The 24,745-nt window shown below is 40.5% G+C and overlaps 1 protein-coding gene across 11 annotated transcripts in view; it reads left to right on the plus strand.

Moving 5' to 3' along the window:
• Positions 1-24,745, plus strand: part of AAK1 (AP2 associated kinase 1) — a 153,088-nt gene that overhangs the window by 122,477 nt on the left and 5,866 nt on the right. For 5 of the 11 annotated variants that reach the window (XM_069766563.1, XM_069766564.1, XM_069766565.1 and 2 more), the window contains 2 exons: positions 10,343-10,447; positions 12,467-16,648. The exons of the other annotated variants lie outside the window; for them this stretch is intronic. In XM_069766563.1, coding sequence (XP_069622664.1) covers positions 10,343-10,447; positions 12,467-12,561 — 200 coding nt within the window. In that variant the 3' untranslated portion in view covers positions 12,562-16,648. Of the gene's footprint in view, positions 1-10,342; positions 10,448-12,466; positions 16,649-24,745 lie in introns of those variants that run through there. 11 annotated transcript variants of the gene reach the window in all.

Here is a 24,745-nt window from a genome sequence, read left to right on the forward strand (position 1 = left end):
TCAAGTCAGCAGTCTTCGCCATGATTGTGGAGCCTTTGCAGGTGTTTTTTTTTTTTTCTTAATTATTCTAATTTACTGAGATAATGACTTTTGGGTTTTCATTGGCTGTTAGCCATAATCATCAACATTAACAGAAATAAACACTTGCAATAAATCACTCTGTTTGTAATCACTCTATATAATATGAATTTCACTCTTTGTATTGAAGAACTAAAATAAATTAACTTTTTGATGATATTCTAATTTTGAGAGCAGCATCTGTATATTTCCCATCCTAGTATATCCTTTATCCTGGGTTCCATCTTGGTAATATTTCCCCTATTCTGGTATATGTCCCCCGTTATTCTGCTGTTCTTAAATGAATAGAAAAAAAAAGGAAACCATTATACTTGCCTTCCTTCCACTACCACGCCGCGGAGTGTCCTCTTCTGAAGCCAGCAGCTGACTTCAGCCTGCAAGCGATGGAAATGCATGACGTCACTGCCCTGAGCCCCCAGTCACATGCATGCTGACGTCAGCCGCTGGCCTCTGGCAAGCAGCATGTATTGCCATGCACATATCCACTGTTGGGTCCGAGGACACACATCCAATTGTAGTTTCTGCTGGTGATGGCGGCATGGTCACTAACGCGGGACCGGTTGTGACCTCTGCGACCGCGATCCTCATGCTCCTGGTTCAAGATGGAAGCCTTTTCTTACACTGAAAAGCATCCAAGCCTGCCTTTATTTTGCCACAGCTTACATCAAGTCTGACAAAAACGTGGGAAAGCATGTTACGGTCTGATGACAACAGGGTTGAACTCTTTGGTCATAATTTCATACGGTATGTTTGGCACAAAGCCAGCACTGCACATCACCAAAAGAACTCCATGCACAGAGTGAAACATGGTGGAGGCAGCATTATGGTTTGGGGTTGCTTTTCGTCAGCTGGAAATGGGGCGTTAGTCAAGGTGTAGGGAACTTTGAACAGTTCCAAACATCAATCAAATTTGCATAAAAACCTTCAGGTCTCTGCTAAAAAGAGGGAAGAGGATTTTCACCTTTCAGCACAACAATGATCCCAAGCATACCTCCAAATCAACAAAAGAGTGACTTCACTAGAAGAAGTTCAGTTTTAGAATGGCCCAGACAGAGCCCAGGTCTGAAGAGAGCGCTGTACACGTATGCCCTTGCAATCTGACAGATTTGGAACACTACTGCAAGGAAGAGCGGGCAAAGATCTAGATGTGGCATACTGACAGACTGCGACCTTAAAAAAACTAAATGCTGTTTAATACTTTACTGAAGTACCCTTTAAATTATTAGTTTTAAAGGTGCGCACATTATTTTTGCTCTCTTATTTTTATTTTTCCATCCAAAACGATTTCTGTTAGTTTTTCAATTTAATTGTACAGTTTATACGTGACCTTAATGGTGGAAAATGTTCTGAAATGTTTTTTACAAGGCAAAACCTGTCGTTTTAACAGGGGTGTGCAGACTTCTTAAAATTCACTTCAGATTTATATGGCAGTCATCCCGTAAGCATTTTCAGGGAAAATATAAGTTCACTTTTGCATCCATTGTCTAATTTAGGACAAGAACGTTGTGTGATCCATAGTCTGGTGCTTTGGCGTATTCTCGCTTGACAGTAACATGAGATGGAGTAAGCGTGCCGATAATGAGGATCAGACTAAATTACATCCTTATTGAGAACTCATCTACTATATTTTCTTTCTAGGTTTTTTCCTTGCCTATTGAGCCACAACATTCTGTAATAATGTCTGCAATTGTTTTACGTGTTTAATCTCGAATTGTCTTGTAGTTTGGTGAAACTAGAAGTAGTTGGTGCAGAAGTTTTCTCTTTCATGTAGTTAATGTCTGCATGCGTGTATGTAATGTGTGCATGTATGTCTGTATATGTGTGGAGTATGTAATTGGTGCCAATTAATGAGCCTTCAGGTACAAGAGACCTATCTGATGGTTGTCTTCTCGTGACACGTGGATTGGACAGGGGGTATTGTCCATGGCTGACCCATTTGTTTCCTGGTGGTCTACTCATTTACTCATATCATTTCAATACATGATGACTTAATATTTTTCTCCATAGTGTTCTCATCAGGCCACATTCACACTAGCAGTATTTGGTCAGTATTTTACATCTCTATTTGTAACCCAAAACCAGGAGTGGAACAATCAGAGGAAAAGTATAATAGAAACTCGTCAGCACTTCTGTATTTTTCACCCACAACTGGTTTTGACTTACAAATACTGAGGTAAAATACTGACCAAATACTGAACGTGTGACCATGGCCTAATACTTTTCCCCTCTTAGATTGAGTCTGTAGTTATATTGCTTGGATGACATAATCTTTTATCAATCTATTTACATTACCTTCATCATTGAATGAAATGGGCCCCGATTCTTCATTTTAATTTTTTTTTTGTTTTTTTGTTTTGTTTCTCTCTTTGGGGTAAAAGTTTAGATTTTTTAATTTGAACATCATGCACCATTTTGGTGTTAAATCTGCCAGAGTTTAAAAAACAAACAAAAAAAAAACAAAACTAAAAATGACAAATTAAATGCAATTGATGAATTGAGGCCATAATATTCCAGGTTTTTGGACCAAGGTTATTCAACTAGACAGTGCAGATGAACACAGATTATTTTTTCACTGAATCTGTGTGTGAAAATTAAAAATCGTAGCATGCACTAACTTCTTCCGTGAGTCTGATGAGACTCACCCATTTTTAAGTTTATGGGTGCGCAAAAAGAAATCGGATGCCATACGGAGCCACAGTATTACTTCCTATACATTGCAATTCTGTAAAGTAGGAAACTGTAAATGGTCCTGTAAATGATTAATAGCTGCTGCTGTAAAAAACAAAAAAAAAACAACAAAAAACATGCTGCATGGGGATAAATGAGAATAAAAATCATCCCACTTTCCTAGATAAAACTCTGAACAATATTTTATATGCTCGTGTGAACTTGCCCTGAATGAGTGTGTAATGAGGGTTTTATGAGGGTGATACTCATCCAAACAATTGTTTGTCTTGATCTTGGATAATTTTTTTTGCCATTGATCAGCTAAGCATACTGTTATGGGAACAGTATAAGTGGACAAAATAAAATAAACCCCTTTCAATTATTGAAACCATGCATGCTAAAAAAAAGCACATATGAAATTACCGCCCATTTATCTGCTCACGCAATAGGTGCCTTAAACTGATAATTAAAATGTAATTAGTAGTGATGAATGAGCGTCCTCGTGTGCTAACCAAGTGTCTTCGTCGTGCTCTAATACTATGCTCGAGTCCCCCCTGCTGCATGTCTTGTGGCTGTTCATTAGGCAATCCCTTCGTATGTTGAGGCTGTCGAACAGACATGAGACATGCAGCCGCGGGGACTCGGACATAGTATTAGAGCACCCAGAAGTCACTCTGTTAGCACCCAAACACGCTCCGATAACATCTTATCCAAGGACTCTCGCTCATCACTAGTCATTAGTGCTTTCATGGATAGCATCTCATTAAATCCTCACTGCAAGACTTAGGGTACCGTCACACAGTGGCACTTTTGTCGCTACGACGGTACGATTCGTGACGTTCCAGCGATATCCATACGATATCTCTGTGTCTGACACGCAGCAGCGATCAGGGATCCTGCTGAGAAGCTTACGTCGTAGCAGATCGTTTGGAACTTTCTTTCGTCGCTGGATCTCCCGCTGTCATCGCTGAATCGGCGTGTGTGACACCGATCTAGCGATGCGTTCGCTTGTAACCAGGGTAAACATCGGGTTACTAAGCGCAGGACCGCGCTTAGTAACCCGATGTTTAACCTGGTTACCAGCGTAAATGTAAAAAAAAAAAAAAAAAACACTACATACTTACATTCCGGTGTCCATCAGGTCCCTTGCCGTCTGCTTCCCGCACTGTGACTGCCGTCCGTAAAGTGAAAGCAGAGCACAGCGGTGACGTCACCGCTGTGCTGTGCTTTCACTTTACGGCCGGCAGTCAGTGAGTGCGGGAAGCAGACGGCAAGGGACCTGATGGACACCGGAATGTAATTATGTAGTGTTTGTTTTTTTTACGCTGGTAACCAGGGTAAACATCGGGTTACTAAGCGCGGCCCTGCGCTTAGTAACCCGATGTTTACCCTGGTTACCCGGGGACCTCGGCATCGTTGGTCGCTGGAGAGCTGTCTGTGTGATAGCTCTCCAGCGACCACACAACAACTTACCAACGATCACGGCCAGGTCGTATCGCTGGTCGTGATCGTTGGTAAATCGTATAGTGTGACGGTACCCTTATCAAAGCAGCTAATCGTTTTATCTTTGTTTACTTCTAACCCATTGCGAATTGAGCCTTGTGTGTAAAAACAATACTATGTATTATTATTGGTTTGAATGTGCAATAAAACTTTTCAATGTAACGTACAATAAAAAAAAAAAAAATATATATATATATATATATATATATATATATATATATATATATATATATATATATATATATATATATATATATATATATACAGTGGGGCAAAAAAGTATTTAGTCAGTCAGCAATAGTGCAAGTTCCACCACTTAAAAAGATGAGAGGCGTCTGTAATTTACATCATAGGTAGACCTCAACTATGGGAGACAAACTGAGAAAAAAAAATCCAGAAAATCACATTGTCTGTTTTTTTAACATTTTATTTGCATATTATGGTGGAAAATAAGTATTTGGTCAGAAACAAACAATCAAGATTTCTGGCACTCACAGACCTGTAACTTCTTCTTTAAGAGTCTCCTCTTTCCTCCACTCATTACCTGTAGTAATGGCACCTGTTTAAACTTGTTATCAGTATAAAAAGACAAGTGTGCACACCCTCAAACAGTCTGACTCCAAACTCCACTATGGTGAAGACCAAAGAGCTGTCAAAGGACACCAGAAACAAAATTGTAGCCCTGCACCAGGCTGGGAAGACTGAATCTGCAATAGCCAACCAGCTTGGAGTGAAGAAATCAACAGTGGGAGCAATAATTAGAAAATGGAAGACATACAAGACCACTGATAATCTCCCTCGATCTGGGGCTCCACGCAAAATCCCACCCCGTGGGGTCAGAATGATCACAAGAACGGTGAGCAAAAATCCCAGAACCACGCGGGGGGACCTAGTGAATGAACTGCAGAGAGCTGGGACCAATGTAACAAGGCCTACCATAAGTAACACACTACGCCACCATTGATTCAGATCCTGCAGTGCCAGACGTGTCCCACTGCTTAAGCCAGTACATGTCCGGGCCCGTCTGAAGTTTGCTAGAGAGCATTTGGATGATCCAGAGGAGTTTTGGGAGAATGTCCTATGGTCTGATGAAACCAAACTGGAACTGTTTGGTAGAAACACAACTTGTCGTGTTTGGAGGAAAAAGAATACTGAGTTGCATCTATCAAACACCATACCTACTGTAAAGCATGGTGGTGGAAACATCATGCTTTGGGGCTGTTTCTCTGCAAAGGGGCCAGGACGACTGATCCGGGTACATGAAAGAATGAATGGGGCCATGTATCGTGAGATTTTGAGTGCAAACCTCCTTCCATCAGCAAGGGCATTGAAGATGAAACGTGGCTGGGTCTTTCAACATGACAATGATTCAAAGCACACCACCAGGGCAACGAAGGAGTGGATTCATAAGAAGCATTTCAAGGTCCTGGAGTGGCCTAGCCAGTCTCCAGATCTCAACCCTATAGAAAACCTTTGGAGGGAGTTGAAAGTCCGTGTTGCCAAGCGAAAAGCCAAAAACATCACTGCTCTAGAGGATATCTGCATGGAGGAATGGGCCAACATACCAACAACAGTGTGTGACCTTGTGAAGACTTACAGAAAACGTTTGACCTCTGTCATTGCCAACAAAGGATATATTACAAAGTATTGAGATGAAATTTTGTTTCTGACCAAATACTTATTTTCCACCATAATATGCAAATAAATTGTTAAAAAAACAGACAATCTGATTTTCTGGATTTTTTTTTTCTCAGTTTGTCTCCCATAGTTGAGGTCTACCTATGATATAAATTACAGACGCCTCTCATCTTTTTAAGTGGTGGAACTTGCACTATTGCTGACTGACTAAATACTTTTTTGCCCCACTGTATATATATAATGTGCCTTGACAAAGTGTTTGGCTCCATGGAACTTTTCAACCTTTTCCTACATATCATGCTTCAAGCATAAAGATACCAAATGTAAATTTTTGGTGAATCAACAAGTGGAACACAATTGTGAAGTTGAACGAAATTTATTGGCTATTTTAATTTTTTGTGGAAATTAGAAAACTGAAAAGTGGGGCGTGCAATATTGCTCAGCCCCTTTAACTTAATACTTTGTTGCGCCACCTTCTGCTGCGATTACAGCTGCAAGTTGCTTGGGGTATGTCTCTATCAGTTTTGTACATTGAGAGACTGAAATTCTTGCCCATTCTTCCTTGGCAAACAGCTGGAGCTCAGTGAGGTTTGATGGAGATCTTTTGTGAACAGCAGTTTTCAGTTCTTTCCACAGAGGCTCGATTGGATTGAGGTCTGGACTTTGACTTGACCATTCTAACACCTGGATATGTTTATTTGTGAACCATTCCATTGTAGATTTTGCTTTGTTTAGGATCATTGTCTTGTTGGAAGACAAATCTCCGTCCCAGTCTCAGGTCTTTTGCAGAATCTAACAGGTTATCTTCAAGAATGGTCCTGTATTTGGCTCCATCCATCTTCCCATCAATTTTAACCATCTTCCCTGTCCCTGCTTTAGAAAAGCAGGCCCAAACCATGATGCTGCCACCACCATGTTTGACAGTGGGGATGGTGTGTTCAGGGTGATGATCTGTGTTGCCTTTATGCCAAACATATCGTTTGGCATTGTTGCCAAAAAGTTCGATTTTGGTTTCATCTGACCAGAGCACCTTCTTCCACATGTTTGGTGTGTCTCCCAGGTGGCTTGTTGCAAACTCTAAACAACACTTTTTATGGATATCTTTGAGAAATTGCTTTCTTCTTGCCACTCTTCCATAAGGGCCAGATTTGTGCAGTGTACAACTGACTGTTGCCCTATGGACAGACTGTCCCACCTCAGCTGTAGATCTCTGCAGTTCATCCAGAGTGATCATGGGCCTCTTGGCTGCATCTCTGATAAGTCTTCTCCTTGTTTGAGATGAAAGTTTAGAGGGACGTCCAGGTCTTGGTAGATTTGCAGTGGTATGATACTCTTTCCATTTCAATATGATCGCTTGCACAGTGCTCCTTGGGATATGTAAAGTTTTGGAAATCATTTTGTATCCAAATCTGGCTTTAAACTTCTCCACAACAGTATCACGGACCTGCCTGTTGTGTTCCTTGGTCTTCATGATGCTCTCTGTGCTTCAAACAAAACCATGAGACTATCACAGAGCAGGTGCATTTATACTGAGACTTGATTACACACAGGTGGATTATATTTATCATCATTAGGCATTTAGGACAACATTGGATCATTCAGAGATCCACAATGAACTTCTGGAGTGAGTTTCCTGCACTGAAAGTAAAGGGGCTGAATAATATTGCACACCCCACTTTTCAGTTTTTGAATTTCCACAAAAATTTTAAATAAGCAATAAATTTCATTCAACTTCACAATTGTGTTCCACTTGTTGATTCTTCACCAAAAAAATTAAAAAATAAATAGTATATCAAGTCCTACCATAAAAATAACCATGGGAACAATCCAAGCATCCCTATAGAACCAGGTATGACTTTGGATCAAACATTAGCTATAATGACATGCTGTTAATTTTTAAATACGCCCTGGATAAAGAAAATCTGACATCAGGTTTCTATGGGCAAAACTAACTATACTGAACAGCGAATAGCAATACACTTAGGGCGCAGTCAGACGGCCATGTAAGTCGTGTAATAATGAGAACAAGTGATATCTTTACTAATGAACATCAGAAAAATTAATAAACATTAAAGCGCCCATGGGGATTGTGACAAACCTGACATGCAGAAAAATCCTTGGTGATAAGAATATCCTATCTAGACAGTCCAGTTGCGTAGATTGTAGTCATAAGAGGGATTACAATGGTAGATGCAAGAACAACCGTCAATATTGGCTATAAAGTACAAAGACTCCAAGTCTAGATTGACTGACAATACAAATTTTCTTGACACTGATTCCCAGAATTGGCATCAAATATCCATCATATATAGACACGTGTGCATATGATTTACTACAGGAAATCGGTCAGGGAAAAAATGGACAACATCTCTGGCGGTGGAATCCATGCAAATATAAAAAAAAAGCCTAGTGACTTCAAAATAAGACCTATATTAGTACAGATACATAATATCCAGATACATAATATTTAAAGTAATAGTGTTTAAATAATAAAATGCTTAGTGCTCATGTTTTTTCGATACCTTAATGGTGTCACATAGCTCATGCGTGTTTCGCATCTTGCTTCATCGCAAGGCGTGTCAAGCCTATCTTTCAAGCCTAATTTTTTTCCCAACCTTGAATAATTTTTGAAGGCCACTATAACCTGATATGCCGTCACTTACATATAGACGATTTTCCCATATACCTATCCTTGTATAAATTAGTGATAAGTTTTACCCTTTTACCATTCAGTGGATTTTTTGGACTTTAAGGCTATGTGTACACGTAGAATTGGCCACTGCGGATTTTTCAGCAGCAGATTTGCTAAATCCGCATTGGAAAACCGCTGCGGTTTTTAATGTGGATTTATTGCGGATTCCGCTGCGGTTTTCCATCTGCAGTTTTCTATTGGAGCAGATTGAAAACTGCTGCGGATTCCGCACAAAGAATTGACATGCTGCGGAAAATAATCCGCTGCGTTTCCGTGAGCCTTTTTCCGCAGCATGGGCACAGCGTTTTTGGTTTCCCATAAGTTTACATTGTACTGTAAACTCATGGGAAACTGCTGCGGATCCGCAGCTGTGGAAACGCTGCGGATCCGCAGCAAAATCCGCATCGTGTGCACATAGCCTAACAAAACTTGGCCGAGAGTAAGGGAATGGTGTAAAATAAAGAAATGGTTATCTTTTCAGTCCCCGTCCCTCAATCTCTGCTGGTCCCTGACAGATTAATCATCCCATCATTCACATGACTGCTGCAGCCAATCACTGCCCTTAGGAGTCACATGGCACGCATGCAAATGTAGCCCCCTGAGGTCAGTGATTGGCTACAGACAAGTCAGCCAAATGATGAGCAGCACTCCTCACTGCAGGACTGTAGGTGACCAGTTTCACCGCAATGTCCAGCAGTGAAATATTATTTTTCATTCTAACCGTCTTTAACTTTCAGCCAATTTTTGTAAAATCTTGTTATACCCATTTGATAAAAATGACAAAAACTACTGATCTTGTTATTTTATTAGCAATATTACTCCATCCCACTCTTTAGTGCGTGTTCTTTCTTTATCAGTGGAGGATATATGCTTAACACACGTCCTATCACTCTCCATCCCGGTCTGCGTTGGTAATCAATTTTCCTCTTCTGGGGGGAACGTTTCCTTTAGTTATTGGATATAAGAATAGTTAGAGAGCCACATAGTCTTATATTCATCCACTTAGTTAAAATAAATAGTAATTTCCATACAGTCTTACTATGTAACACAACATTTTTTTTTATTATTTATTTTTTTTTATTGGCGGTGTTGGTGACACGAATATATATACAGAGAATTATAGGGGTGGCTGAAGGCCACATACGGCAACAGTAAAAAATAACGTCCTGAGGCCTATTCAGCTTAAGACCCCATACTTTTAAAGATATTTTATGATTGGGTCACTTTTGGAAAGGGGAAATTATCTCTATATCAGAACATATATTTTTGTCATTTCATGTACATGAAATTCTGCCAGTTGTTTGGAAACTTTTACATTGGTAACAAAAAAAATTTTTGTGCTAATTTAATATTTTTACATGGTTATCGGTTATTCTAAAGTCACATGTGAGATTGTCCTTTTGTTGGTGCCACTATGGACACCTTAGGATTTAACAGTGGACAGTCAGATCTCTTGGTGTGATTGTGTATTTCATGGTCATCCACTGAATCCATCGGCATCTTTAATGACATTTTTACTTCATGGGGAAATGTGGACATATTGGTATCTTTATATGTATGGGGTTGTCCGCAGGATCCATAGTCAGGACCTGAGAGAGTACGATGGGGCTCTTCACCACACACATCTCCTTGGCCATTCCCTTGTGTTATTGTTTCCCGAGTTCCCCCCCGTACCCGCTTGGCTCGTATGTAGAAATGCTAACAGGCTTCTCACTTTCGCTGTCTGAGCTTCCCGCTTCTCTCTTTCTCCTCCGCACGCTGCAGATGATACTAACCTCCTAACGGGCTTTGATATCCCGGATGACACAGAAAAAAGGGCTGATGATGAATTTGATCCTATTCCGGTACTGGTTTCCAAAAATTCCCAAGGTAAGACAGAAAAGGGAGATGATCAGTGGGGTCGAAGACTTTGAGTTAAAGCAAGTAATTGCCTTGCACCATTAAAGAACAAAGCGGACTTTTCTGGCATGAAGGGGTTAAAGCCGAGCCTTTAAAACTTTTGTAGTTATATGTCTGGGACCATAAACAAAATTGACCCAACTAAATTGGGTCTCAAGTAACTTTCGCAGTTATAAGACAAGGTCATTTTAGAGCTGAGAAGGCGATGAAGTCGCATTGCGATTCTTTGACCCGGTAACCGTAACACGTTGATCTGTACATAACAGAGGGCAAATCAAACATTGGAAATTCAATAAAATAGGAAATTTGTGAATGTTGCCCAATGCCTTTTTTATATTGTATTAACCTGTAATATCAGTTTATTGGTGAAATTTAACGTTTTTATTTTTATTAAGAATTGTTTAGAAGTCAAATATATTTTCTTTCTAGGACCTGTCATTTTGTGTATTACACAGACAACCAATTGATTTGAATGGTGTCTATGTAATACTCAATTTTTGCTGCGGAGGCACTGCAGGGAAATCGAACACTCATTTCTGGGTTTCTGATCATTCAGGGTCCCAGCAGAATATGTATATTCTATACACACTCGGTAGGGACTTCTATGGGAGACATATGGCAACTCCATATAACTTTGTATGGAGCTAAAATATGGTCACGATTGTTTGCAAAGTTTTGGAACTTTATGTATTTAAAAAAAAATAAAGACAACCGGGATCTGTAGATTTTAGTTTGGGGTTCAACTCGTTAAATAGAAGCAATTTTCAGAAAATTACCAATTGAATAAATCTGGTATTGATGTTTAAAAGTATTATTTAGACATGTGTCATTTTTTTATTATATATATAACGAACCATCTGTATATAAAATTTTTTTTAAAAAAAGCAGAAATGTAGCAATTTTCACACTGGCCACTGTTGAATTTTTTTTTTTAGACTCTTGCTTTTGTATCAGGAGATCCACATGTACAGACCCTGACCCTATCTGTTGGCTTCAAGTATTTAATGTGTGCAAAGGGAATAAGAGTCTAAAAAAATTCCTGTGACCATTGTAAAAACGGCAAGATTAAATTTTTTTTTATATTATTAAATTCATGATATAGATGGGAAAAATGACACAATTTTAAAAATAAACCATACATGAACATAACCTGATTATAAACGATGTCACTTTCTGATGATGGCTGCCCTTTAACATGTTCTGACAATGGGTAATACAGCCAAGGTCCTCTTAAGAAACGCATTGCTCTATGGGGAGACTGTCTAATCCCATGGTAAGTGTGTGGACGCATTAACCCCTATGTGCCAGAACAGATCGCACTGCTTAGTTCCACCTGCTTGAACAGCAATTGATGTTTCCGGGCTTGTTCACATTCAGCATTTTAATCACATAAAGGGGTTGTCTGGCTTAAAGCTATAGTCACTCTGTGACTGTAGACTTGTGACTCCTCACATTGCGCACACTGCGAGCTGTGAGGATTCTCCGATGCCGGGAGCGGCGGGCATGTGACCGGATACATTCGGGCATGTGCCGACTAGATGGGCACGACCTCACTCAATTTAGTGTATTGAGCGAGGCAGGACAGTGTCTAGTCCAAATGTGTCCAGGAGTATGAAAATTGCGTAGTTGCACTCACATGACCGCTGTAACCAGCATCGGCACCAGAAAATCCTCATAGCGTGTAATGTGCGCAATGTGAAGATTCCCAAGTCTGCAGTCACATAGAATGGCTGCAGACTTGTAGCTTGAGATTGGACAACTCCTTTAAGCTAAGCTTTACTATCAATCTACTTTCACTGGAAGCTTAAGAAGCCAATAAATCTCCAAATAAAATGCCAGTTATGAACAAGCCCTTGTAGCTAACGTATGTATTACTGCTGTCTCTGCCCTCTCTCATTTCTGCTCTCTCACCTTCTACTCAAGCTTGCTTTCTGTTTTTGTTTTTTTTCCAAACACATACTGAATCCCTCTCTTTCCCCCACTTTCCAGGTCCTCACGCTAATAACAGCAGTGGGAACTCTGAGTCCAGCCTACCAAACATGACCAGGTCACTCCTACTGGTGGATCAGCTCATAGACTTGTAAAGCGCGCACATGCTAGCGAACCTCCTAACCTCCCCTCCCCCACAGAGGAGTATCCCTGCATATATATATATAGATAGATAGATATGTACATCTCTTTATTTTTTATTTCGACCTTCTGTGCACATCAGTATAGCGTGGATCTGCTAAGGAGCCTCTGGCTGACTCTGAATACATATCCTTACCAGCTTTTTTTGTTTTTGTTTTTTTTTTTTTTGTCGTGTACAAACTGCTTCAGTCTTGAGTGATTAAAAAGACCTGTGGGATGGAAGGACTATGCGGGATTGGACAACTGTGTGTCGCGTGGGAGACCAAGAAAATCTTAAGCTGTGGATATGCGAAAATTCCATGTTTTCTTGTTCAATTGCCATACCCTATATCATTACAGCTTATAAGCTGATGAGTTTTTTGTTTTACTTTTAAAAACAAATCTAAATTTGCTTGCCATGTCGTCTAAATGTTCTGAAAGATTCACACCGGCCCGTCTATTTTGCTGTCCTGAGATACTCGTGTATGGGACAGAACATAACCAAATGACGGCACAGCTCATTTTTGACCTTGAGGTTGGCGATGCTCGGGACTTTGCCTAAACATATTCAGTGTTAGTATTTGTATCTCAGGAAGCAGAATATATTAGCGTTTTTGCTTAGAGGAGTTCACTTATATGTATTTTTTTTTTTTTTACAAAAAAAATCTGATTAGTAATGCAGGATGAGATGGGGGAATGCCAGGGATTGACAGTGTTGAGGCAGACCGCTTACTGTGAATACAGACCTCAGTAGCTAAATCCGGGCAGCATATCCCTAACACTGTTTGAGGACCAAGAAGGGATTGCAGGATCTTAACCTTGCAGTTTCCTGTTTCGTAATGTAATACTAATCAGATTTTTTTTTTTTTTTAATAAATGCAAGTGGAGAGTTCCTTTCCATTTTTGTGTTCTTTCAGGGATTCCACCGCCTGGCAACAGTAGTGTTTGGAATTAATGGATCCATGTCTTCTGCTATGTTCTCTGATTTACTTCTGTTTCCTCCAACAAATTTTCTGAAGGAATAAAGAAAAGTCACCTTTGGCTGCTTGGCACTTGTAAAATGTTGAAATGTCATAGATTCATAACCATAATTAAAGAGTTTCATAATTATTTGCACTTGTGACATGCCACAATGGTCGGGGTATGTCAGCTAGCCTTGAGGGGTCATCATTCCCTACTTTGGAAGCCCAACACTGATTTAATAGGAACATTTCCTATTGTTTTTGCCATTTGGAGACTTAATTGGTGACCAAGGCCAGTTCAGTCTTGACCCCCGCCATTGTAATTTTTACATATCTAGCTGTCTTGAAAGATAAATATTTAAAAAAAACAAACTTGAGCTATCAGGTCTGACGTAATGGCTATTTGAAAGATCAAGAATATATATATCATATTTAAGTAGGGAATGTAAATGTATAGGCAGTAATGGTAATTGGAGAGACGTGTGAATGATTTAATGAGTGATCTGTGTGATGTACGTAATGATCAGGTGCTTTTATCTGGTTATTTATGGTGTACCAAAGCTTGTTATGCAGACTGGACCTCTTCTGTAAACTGCCGGTTTACATTGCACATGATTTGCCTACGTTCATTTATATAAAATAAATATTGAGGAGCAGAGGGCTTCAGAAACACCGTAACATCATTTCAGATAAATATCACTTTCTGGAAGGATAACACAAGGTTATAAAACATATGAACTCCTGATATTTGCAGTAGACAGGTTTGCCTTTTGCTTGTGTGCATCATTTTTGTACATAAATGTTTTTTTTTTTTTTATGGACATGATTCCTTTAGATTTGGGGTACCTGTATGAAATCCGATGAAAAATTGATATTTGGCTGCAGTCTCCCCCAACAAATAATCCCCTTATAAATAAAGTTGGAATAAAGTTCTCCATGATGGTTTAACAGCTTTCCCCAACATCAATTTCTATGAATCGGGGAAGGTATTATAGTATTAGATGAAGTTGAGGGTAAACTTAAGGCTGTAGAAGTGTTCCAGAAGTGGCTCTACAGCAGAAAATTGTGGCTGGGACCAAGAACGGATTTCAATATGTTCCCTTCCCCTTTAGGAGCCTTTTTTTGCCATATATATACGTGCCATGACGTGTCATAACATTGAGTTTAATCAAATATGAGATTGTAAAAAAGAAGATTTCTCATTAATCAAGATGAAGGTGAACTATGTCTTTTTGAAGTGTTGGCCAATATTTCCTACAAACGGAGACCATTTCTGTTCAGACCACACATGATGGACACACTGGATCTACAATGTAGGAGATACCTCTTTGCTGTCAGAAAATGGAGAACAATACTGCAGGACTCGTTTTTTCTAATCTCCCTATAGGCAGGTGAAGGCTCCATTTGGTATTTGGTAGTGATGGAGCTAACCAAGAGAGCGGTACACTTTCGAAACCCATAGGTCAAAAAAAAATCTATGAAATTTCATCAGTAATTCTGGTATTCGGTTTCCTCGTGATTCCTTGAGACACTTTTTTTCTATGCTTTCTTTCTGCACTCCATTGTGTGCACCAAATAGGAAGTTTGGTTTGTGATGAAGAGCAGCCCTTGGCTATGAAGTACATATCAATACTGTTGTGCTGCTGTTCGCGTAACACCTTAAGATGAGCCTCTTTCCTGTAGAATATAATGGATTGTGAGACCCTCAACCTGTCCTAGACCTACTACCCAAGTGATGTTCAGCTCTCCTATGATCTAAATAAATTGTCTAGAAGGCACAGGAGTCAACCTTTTCTTGGGGACTGTTCCCCCGGTAAAACATTTTTTTTCAAGAAGTTATCACCTATTCATTGGATTAGGAATTCTATCACTACGACTCCTGCCAATTTCGAGAACGGGGCTATCAAGATCATCTACTCAAAGGACCAGAGTTGGAGTATTTGCGCCTTTGCTCCATTAATTCTCAATGGGTGTGCCGGAGATGGTGAAGTGCTCTACTTGTCTATCTTATTTTATCTGTACCGGGTTCCTATGAATGGAGTCTAGGTGTGTGCTTGACCTCCGCTGCACTTTTTGGAGCCCCAGTTATCATCAATTGGATCCCCATCGATATGGAAGATATCCCCCCCATCCATGGGTAGGGAATAACTTTACATCTTGGGACCAACCCTATAAATTTACAAAAATGGCAAAAATAAAGGAAGAAAGTCCAAAACCGAATATAAATGTCTAATTATGATGACAAAAATATGCACTTTGTCGCTAGCAAATGGGCATTACCAGTCGTTCTGATATTATCTCCCTCCTGGCATCGAAGACCTTAACATTGCAGAATTTCCCAGCACAATATATCAGTCTGTGGATCTGCCATCTCTTACATTGTACTGGTGACCTGGACCTCTTTACTCTGCATGGGGGGATACTTGTGTGGGCCGATATGCTTCTATTATTTCTGTTATTTAAGAAAAAGTATTTAAAGCTGTATCTGTGCGTATGTGTGCGTGCGCGTGTCCTGCAAGATCAGTGTAACCTTTGTTTGTGCAGTTGTCCGTGCGAGTTTCCTATATATCTGTATCCTGTACACAAGATGTACAACTTGTTGGGTGGTCTATCGCTGTCTCTGGGAAGCTCTCCATGCAATGTACTGGATTTTGTTGTCTGTACATAGAATTATAAGCCTTCTAAGTTTGCGGGGATCTCCTCTGTATAACAAATTTCTACCTGTGTCCAATACACTGATCTTAACTTTATTCTTATGTATTGTATGGAAAGAAAAAAAAAAGTTTTCTCAACCCGAGATAATTTATCATTATTGTAGGCAAATAATAATAAAAAAAAATTCCTTTAGTGAAGTGGTTGGTAGAATTTTGACATGTGTATATATAAATATATAAATATATTTTAGTTCCTGCTCCTCCCGGTCTTATCAGTTCTGATTCCCTCCAGGTCTTGAAATTTTCCAAAAAAGTAATAAAAAAAAATAAAGTTAACGTAGAGATGGAAATAAAAGCAAAAATGTCATTTACAACCTGCACATTTCCTGATTGTATAGTAGATTCCAATCTATTTCTGTGAATTAAAGTATTTTAAAGAATGGCAATGGCCTTGGACTTGTGTGGTTTTAATCAGAGGTTTGTGTGAAGTCTTTCTTCTAATGGAACTGGTGGTAACGCTTTCCATATAAAGTATGTTATAAAGTATGTGAACAAATTCAGTTGGCGATATAATAAGTATATTAAAAAATATATATACCGTAGTTTTAGGATTATAAGACGCACTTTTGTTCCCCCAAATTTTGGGGGAAAGTGGGGGGTGCGTCTTATAATCCGAATCTGTGTGCTGTTCTGTGCTGTAGAGGAGGGGAAGCCGCTCTGGAGTGGTGTCAGGTGGCTGGGGTGGGCTGGCTGCGGGCTGCTGAGACAGCAGGAGGTCCTGTGCTCCCGCTCATTAGCCTCATGTAATATTCATTGCACCTGCTGTCCATCACCTCGGTGCTGAAGCCGTGTTAAGTTGATTTCACAGGGGAGCAGCGAATATTACATGTGCCTGCAGTCTCTACCCACCTCCCATCATGGATATGGCCCCTGTCACTCTTATATGCCTTCCCCTGCAGGCAGGCACATGATAAAATAACAAACACTTAACTCATCTTCTGATGATGGCTCTGTGCTCCCAGCTCCTTTGTTGCGCTTCCTGTGTCTGTGCTGACATCCGATCATGTGATCGGCACAGCACAGTGATGACATCACTGTGTGTTCAGGTCACATGATCCGATGCCTGGGAAACAGGAAGCACAACCGAGGAGCTGTGAGCAAGGAGCCATCATCAGAAGGTGAGTTGTGTTTGTTATTTTATCATGTGCCTGCCAGAAGCACAGGGGGGGTCATGTGTCTGCCAGCAGCACAGGGGAGCATGTCCCTGCCAGCACAGGGGGGGCATATTGTGACCGGGGGGCATGTGCCTGCCAGGGTGTGTCATATAATATTTTTGCGTATTATAAAGCAAAAAATACGGTGTGTGTGTATATGTGTGTGTGTGTATGTATGTATATGTGTATATATATACAGTGGGGAAAAAAAGTATTTAGTCAGTCAGCAATAGTGCAAGTTCCACCACTTAAAAAGATGAGAGGCGTCTGTAATTTACATCATAGGTAGACCTCAACTTTGGAGACAAACTGAGAAAAAAAAATCCAGAAAATCACATTGTCTGTTTTTTTAACAATTTATTTGCATATTATGGTGGAAAATAAGTATTTGATCAGAAACAAACAATCAAGATTTCTGGCTCCCACAGACCTGTAACTTCTTCTTTAAGAGTCTCCTCTTTCCTCCACTCATTACCTGTAGTAATGGCACCTGTTTAAACTTGTTATCAGTATAAAAAGACACCTGTGCACACCCTCAAACAGTCTGACTCCAAACTCCACTATGGTGAAGACCAAAGAGCTGTCAAAGGACACCAGAAACAAAATTGTAGCCCTGCACCAGGCTGGGAAGACTGAATCTGCAATAGCCAACCAGCTTGGAGTGAAGAAATCAACAGTGGGAGCAATAATTAGAAAATGGAAGACATACAAGACCACTGATAATCTCCCTCGATCTGGGGCTCCACGCAAAATCCCACCCCGTGGGGTCAGAATGATCACAAGAACGGTGAGCAAAAATCCCAGAACCACGCGGGGGGGACCTAGTGAATGAACTGCAGAGAGCTGGGACCAATGTAACAAGGCCTACCATAAGTAACACACTACACCACCATGGACTCAGATCCTGCAGTGCCAGACGTGTCCCACTGCTTAAGCCAGTACATGTCCGGGCCCGTCTGAAGTTTGCTAGAGAGCATTTGGATGATCCAGAGGAGTTTTGGGAGAATGTCCTATGGTCTGATGAAACCAAACTGGAACTGTTTGGTAGAAACACAACTTGTCGTGTTTGGAGGAAAAAGAATACTGAGTTGCATCCATCAAACACCATACCTACTGTAAAGCATGGTGGTGGAAACATCATGCTTTGGGGCTGTTTCTCTGCAAAGGGGCCAGGACGACTGATCCGGGTACATGAAAGAATGAATGGGGCCATGTATCGTGAGATTTTGAGTGCAAACCTCCTTCCATCAGCAAGGGCATTGAAGATGAAACGTGGCTGGGTCTTTCAACATGACAATGATCCAAAGCACACCGCCAGGGCAACGAAGGAGTGGCTTCGTAAGAAGCATTTCAAGGTCCTGGAGTGGCCTAGCCAGTCTCCAGATCTCAACCCTATAGAAAACCTTTGGAGGGAGTTGAAAGTCCGTGTTGCCAAGCGAAAAGCCAAAAACATCACTGCTCTAGAGGAGATCTGCATGGAGGAATGGGCCAACATACCAACAACAGTGTGTGGCAACCTTGTGAAGACTTACAGAAAACGTTTGACCTCTGTCATTGCCAACAAAGGATATATTACAAAGTATTGAGATGAAATTTTGTTTCTGACCAAATACTTATTTTCCACCATAATATGCAAATAAATTGTTAAAAAAACAGACAATGTGATTTTCTGGATTTTTTTTTCTCAGTTTGTCTCCCATAGTTGAGGTCTACCTATGATGTAAATTACAGACGCCTCTCATCTTTTTAAGTGGTGGAACTTGCACTATTGCTGACTGACTAAATACTTTTTTGCCCCACTGTGTATATATATATATATATATATATATATATATATATATATATATATATACACATATACACATACACACCGTATTTTTCGCTTTATAAGACGCACCTGACTATAAGACGCACCCTGGCAGGCACATGCCCCCCGGTCACAATATGCTCCCCTGTGCTGCTGGCAGACATATGCCTCCCCCCACCCCGTGCTGCTGGCAGACACATGACCCCCATCCCCCCCCTGTGTGTGATATGTATATAATATGTATTACAGTATCTTTATCAGTCATTGCCGAAAGTGTTGGCACTTTTGAAAAGTATCAGAAAATGAAGTATTTCTCCCAGAAAATTATTGGAATTGCACGTGTTTTATTACACATGTATTTCCTTTTTTCTTTATTACTGTGTAACACTATTTTTGCGTATGTGGACCTCCACGGATTCCTGAGGTCACCGACCGGAAACAGTTTAAGGGCTATGTTTACACCTTGCATTTTTTGCTGCTTCTTTTTTTTGCAGGCAAAATCTGCTTTCTTGACCGTGAAGAAGCTGGTTAAAAAAGGGAGGTTTTTGCTGTGTTTTTATTGTCTCTTGTGCATGCTATTAAAATTTAATTCCCCCCCCCCCCCCAATAAAAAAAATGGATGCAGCTTCCATAAGATTTTGCACCAGAAATGCAGCAAAACCCGATAACGTTTTTTTTGCTGAGGTTTGCACTTAATCATTTTCTTCTATGGGTGCAAAAAACATTGAAAGAAGCGACAGGCTGCAGTTTGAAAAAACCCAGTTTCCAATTAGGGAAAAAAAACAAGTGCAAAACCTCTGGCCGATGGGATGGAAACAAGTTAGTCAAGCACCCGCGATACTCTGTGCATACCTGGGCATCCTAGGCAAACTGGAGTAACGAGCTCTTGCGCTCATCACTATCGTATAGATCCGATAAAGAAGCACTCCTGACAAAATTTCTATTGTCTAAACCTTTTTGTAAGTATGTCTGTAATGTAATGTTATTCGTATTAAAATCTATTCGGATCGTCTTCATTCCATTTCCAGCACCGCTATAGCCCCCTAATGGGTCACTTGGGCGTTCCTCTCACACAGGGACTGCTGTGTAGGTTGATGCTGCTTACGTCAATGTAAGCCTATGGAGCCCCAGAATGAGGGTCCTTAGTCTTACATTGTGAAAGAGATTTCCGGTCCACACACAGACCCCTGTGTCATCCAGCCAGTCTGATATGAAGTCACGTTATCCAGAAAAGGACTCGAGCAACACTGGAAATTGGGGAAGATGGCGATCTGTAAGTATTTTAATATAACTACATTACAGACATTCATATAATGGTTTAAGGACAACATTTGTTGGGAGTTTTTATTGAATAACGTTTGGGCTCAATTACTGGTTTTAAAAATAACCCCCCAAAAACATAAATATTATTCAAATATTATTATTTTTTTTTTTTGCATACAATGAAGAATACATTTGTAGTAGTTAACTTCTTGCCCCCCAGTTTCAGACTTGTCATGTGGGTGCATCTCCCACTGCTGGATATGAGGTCTTTGTGTCCAGTCTTCGCTAGCGCTCATGTTTCAGCACAGCTTGCTTCCTAGATCTCCCCTCTTATAGCTCATGAATAGTGAGGAGTGAGTGTCCTCGATCGAGCTTCGTGGTACTCTGGTATGCTTGTTTTTCGATCTAGTATCACAGGTGCTCTAGCGCAATGGTCGAGTCCCAGACCCCCATGTATCGAGGCTGTTAGCCAATAAACTTGTGGAAATTGCCCGCCATACACTGTAATGCTGTAGCCATGTTGGCTATTGGCATTACTGTGATTGACCGGCTGCATCGTATCATGGGGTGTTATAGGACCCTATGAAGTGATGCTAAGCGCACTCTCCTCAGGAAACCGTTCAGGGAGAGTTGTTACAGGAGGGAGAGCTTAAGTTTAACCTAATAAATAAGGTAAGGTAAACCAGACATATGGGGGCTTATATTATCAGGCTGGGAATGTCCCAGGTTATTGGTCCCTTCCCTTCCAAAAAATACAAGCCTGTAGCCCACCCCAGAATTAACACATCACAATAGATGCGCCAGTTCTGGCACTTTGCCTGGTTCCTCCCATTTGCTTTGGTACTTTGCCAATCGGGGTAATATTTTTTGGGGTTGATGTCAGCTTGCATCAAGCCCATGGGTTAGTAATGGAGAGGTCTATCAGACACCCCCATTATTACCCAGGTAAGTTAACAGGAAAAAAAAAACAAATATTTTAGAAAAGTTCCTGATTCACCAATTTATTAATAAAAAAGCCATGCTGGTCCAAAATAGTCCAAGAATTCCGACCTAGTCTACAAATGGCAACCTGAAAGGCACGAAAAGAAAGAGTTCCTCGTTCACCAATTTATTAACCCCACAGCTCTGACATAATCCATGGCATTTCCATGACATCCAACGATTGTGTAGTACAAACTATGCAGCCGTGAGAACGGAGCTTCAAAGCTTGTACTCCATAATCGGTGGACGTCGTGAGAATGCCATGGGTTTTGTCGGAGCTGCAGGGTTTGTTTTTTAGAATAAATTGGTGAACCAGGGCTTGAGTATGTAGTTTTTTTTTTTTAAGTAAAATATTGTGGTAATTTGTTTTTTTTTCTTTTTACTTACTGGGATAGTAATGGTGTTGTCTGGTAGATGCCTCTCCATTACTAACACTAGTGCTTGATGCCAGGTGACATCAACCAAATAAACCATTACCCCAATTTCCAACGCTGAGGGCAATCGAAAAGTCAAGGCCAAGTACCAGAACTGGCACATCTAATGTGATGCGTTAATTCAGGGGCAGATACGAGCTTGTATTTTTAGGCCCAATAACCTGGGACCCTCCCAGCCTGATAATTTCGGCTCACAGCTGTCTGCTTTACCTTGGCTGGTTATCAAAAATGGAGGGACTCCCACTTAATTTTTGAATCATGTATTTTGTTCCCAGCAGCGACCTGGGAGTCAGAGATGCATCCAGGCTTCATCCCTATGCTGTTCATATTCCATTTGAGTGCGATTACCAAACATTCAGCAACTTTCCTACTCCCGCAGCCCTCCTGTTAGGGTCTACAGGAAAAATTATCTAGTTTCCCATAGGCTTCCATTATACTTGTTACTTGTTTTGAGCCTGTCCAAACGTCCAACCTGCTCTATTCGAATATTTTAGTGCTCGATTATCTCTACTCATGAAGGATCATGTGCTTAATTCCATAGTTACCGCACAATTGAGCTTCTGTTCCTAAAAACGTGAATGCTTTATCTCCTCCCTGATCTGTGGTGTGTAAACCCAAAGCGCTGTGGAATTAGACTATATGTGAGTAAAATGAATATGTAAATGAGGCTTAAGTGCTTTCGGTGCGTGGAAGATCTTTCCAAGCCTCTCTGACTCTATTCCCCGCCCAGCTCTATTTCCTCCTGCTTGACTTGACTGATAAATCCTTTGCTATGACATATCAGCTTTATTCTGCAGATAATTGTGATGATACACAATTAATATACTTTTTTTTTTTCATTGTATAGACCTGCAACCTGTAACGTCACGATGCTAACATGTCAGTATGACTAAAAAAAAAAAAAAAAAAAATTGTTTTCTTTTGTACGTTCCACCTTCAAAAAAAAAAATCATCTTTGTATGTACCAGAGAATGGAACTGCTGAAAACTACATCTCGTTCTGCAAAAAAAAAAGCCCCCATACAGTGCCATTAACAAAAAAAATGAAAATCATATGACTACTGAAAACTAATTTGTTTAGTTACTGCCTTATTTGTGAAGCAGAAAATGCAAAACCTCAAAAAACAATAGCAGAAACCACAAAGAGATAATAAGAGATGGGTAATAAATTAAATGTACACCAAGACACTGCCATTAACAAATACGGCTCATCCTAAGAAAACCCCCAAGCCTTCACACAGTGGCATCATCAATAGAAAAATAAGAAATATTTCAATTCCTGGAATGTGACAATGAAAAAATTTGCTTGGTCCTAAAGGCCAATATGGGCACTTCCTTAAGGAGTTAATTTTGCATTTTGGTAGAAATAGGAACCATAGCAATGAAGAGAAAAAAAATCCATTTAGGATCAGTTAGATAATTAAGGAACGGGTCCGCTATGTAATCTGAGAGCAGCATAATGGAGGGGCGAAGACCCTGATTTCAGCGATGTTGCTTCCTGGGCTGAAGAATGTCCGTTTGTTACAATCCCCGTGTTCTCTCCTCCCGATCCATCAGGGCTTAAAGAGGTTGTAAACTATTTTAGCATTGATGCTATCCTGAGGATTGGTCATCAATGTCTTATGGGCACCACCACCGATCAGCTGCTATGGGTGTCGGCGGCCAGAAGTCCTCAGTTGCGGATTTGGCAGTCTTCTGCTAGTAGTACCGAGCCTCAGCCACATATCTGCCTCCTAATCAAATCAATAGGAGGCGATAATGGCTGCCGCAGGGTACTGCACAATCAAACGCGGAGCTGCTCCGTGGATGAGTAATTCCAGCCGGAGGCAAATGCCGCCAACAACTGCCTTCCTCTGGATCAACATGTTAGGGCATGTTAGGTTAGGCTATGGGTTGAACTAGATGGACTTATAGTCTTCCTCCAACCTTAATAACTATGTAACACTGATAATAGCTGATTGGCGAGGGTGTCGGGTGTGGAACCGCGATGATGACCTATCCTGAGGATAGGTCATTAATGCTAAAGTCGTGGACAACCTCGTCATATGCTGAGCCTTGCATAACTTGACTTCCCCACACACACTACTGTCAATGTGCAGTGTACACAGCTGCCAATCAATGGTGGGGGTGGGGTTACACCTAGTTGATTAGGAGGCATGAGACACCTAGTCCGGCAGTAATAATCTGCTGCTGATTAAACACTGATTTTATTGGAACCCATAACCCAGTAAGTCACACATTCCTGGAATCAGGAACTCTGCCCTTACATTATCTTCCCCTCAGGTTGCATAGCAAAATTCTGCTGACAGTTTCTCTTTAACTATAAAACACACACAATTCACCAGAGTGATATTGGGACACATTTGGATAAAGGTGATTTTTCACCAATGGCATAAATATCATTAGACAAAGCTGAGACTTCATTTACGATGAGCTTCCACCTTGTGTGCACTTCCCTGGAGACTTCAGACCACTTCTCTCTGACGACAACTTTTCATAGTCATTTCTAATCATTTCTTCCTAAATTTTACCTGCAGTTCATGTCGTCCAGGTAAGCTCCGTTATGTAGGTGTCATATATGTTGGTTCCTGTGTAATGTACATCAAGTTCTGCAAACATACGAAATGTGTATTATGATTTGGTCTTTAAGTTTCTGGAAATTCCACACTGTTTACTATATAGAGTGAAGCCGTCCAGAAAAAAGCAGTAGAAAATGGTCTTCTGTAGGGGTGGTCTTCTAATAGAAGAAGCCAATATACAAGGGTTTCAGGGAATTAGAAAATGTCTTCTAAATTGGGGTCTGGATAGATTAGCGGTGGCCTTTCGGCTGCTTTTTTTGAGGACC

Source organism: Ranitomeya imitator, chromosome 4 (genome assembly GCF_032444005.1).
Source record: "Ranitomeya imitator isolate aRanImi1 chromosome 4, aRanImi1.pri, whole genome shotgun sequence".
In the NCBI taxonomy this organism is placed as follows: Eukaryota; Metazoa; Chordata; class Amphibia; order Anura; family Dendrobatidae; genus Ranitomeya; species Ranitomeya imitator.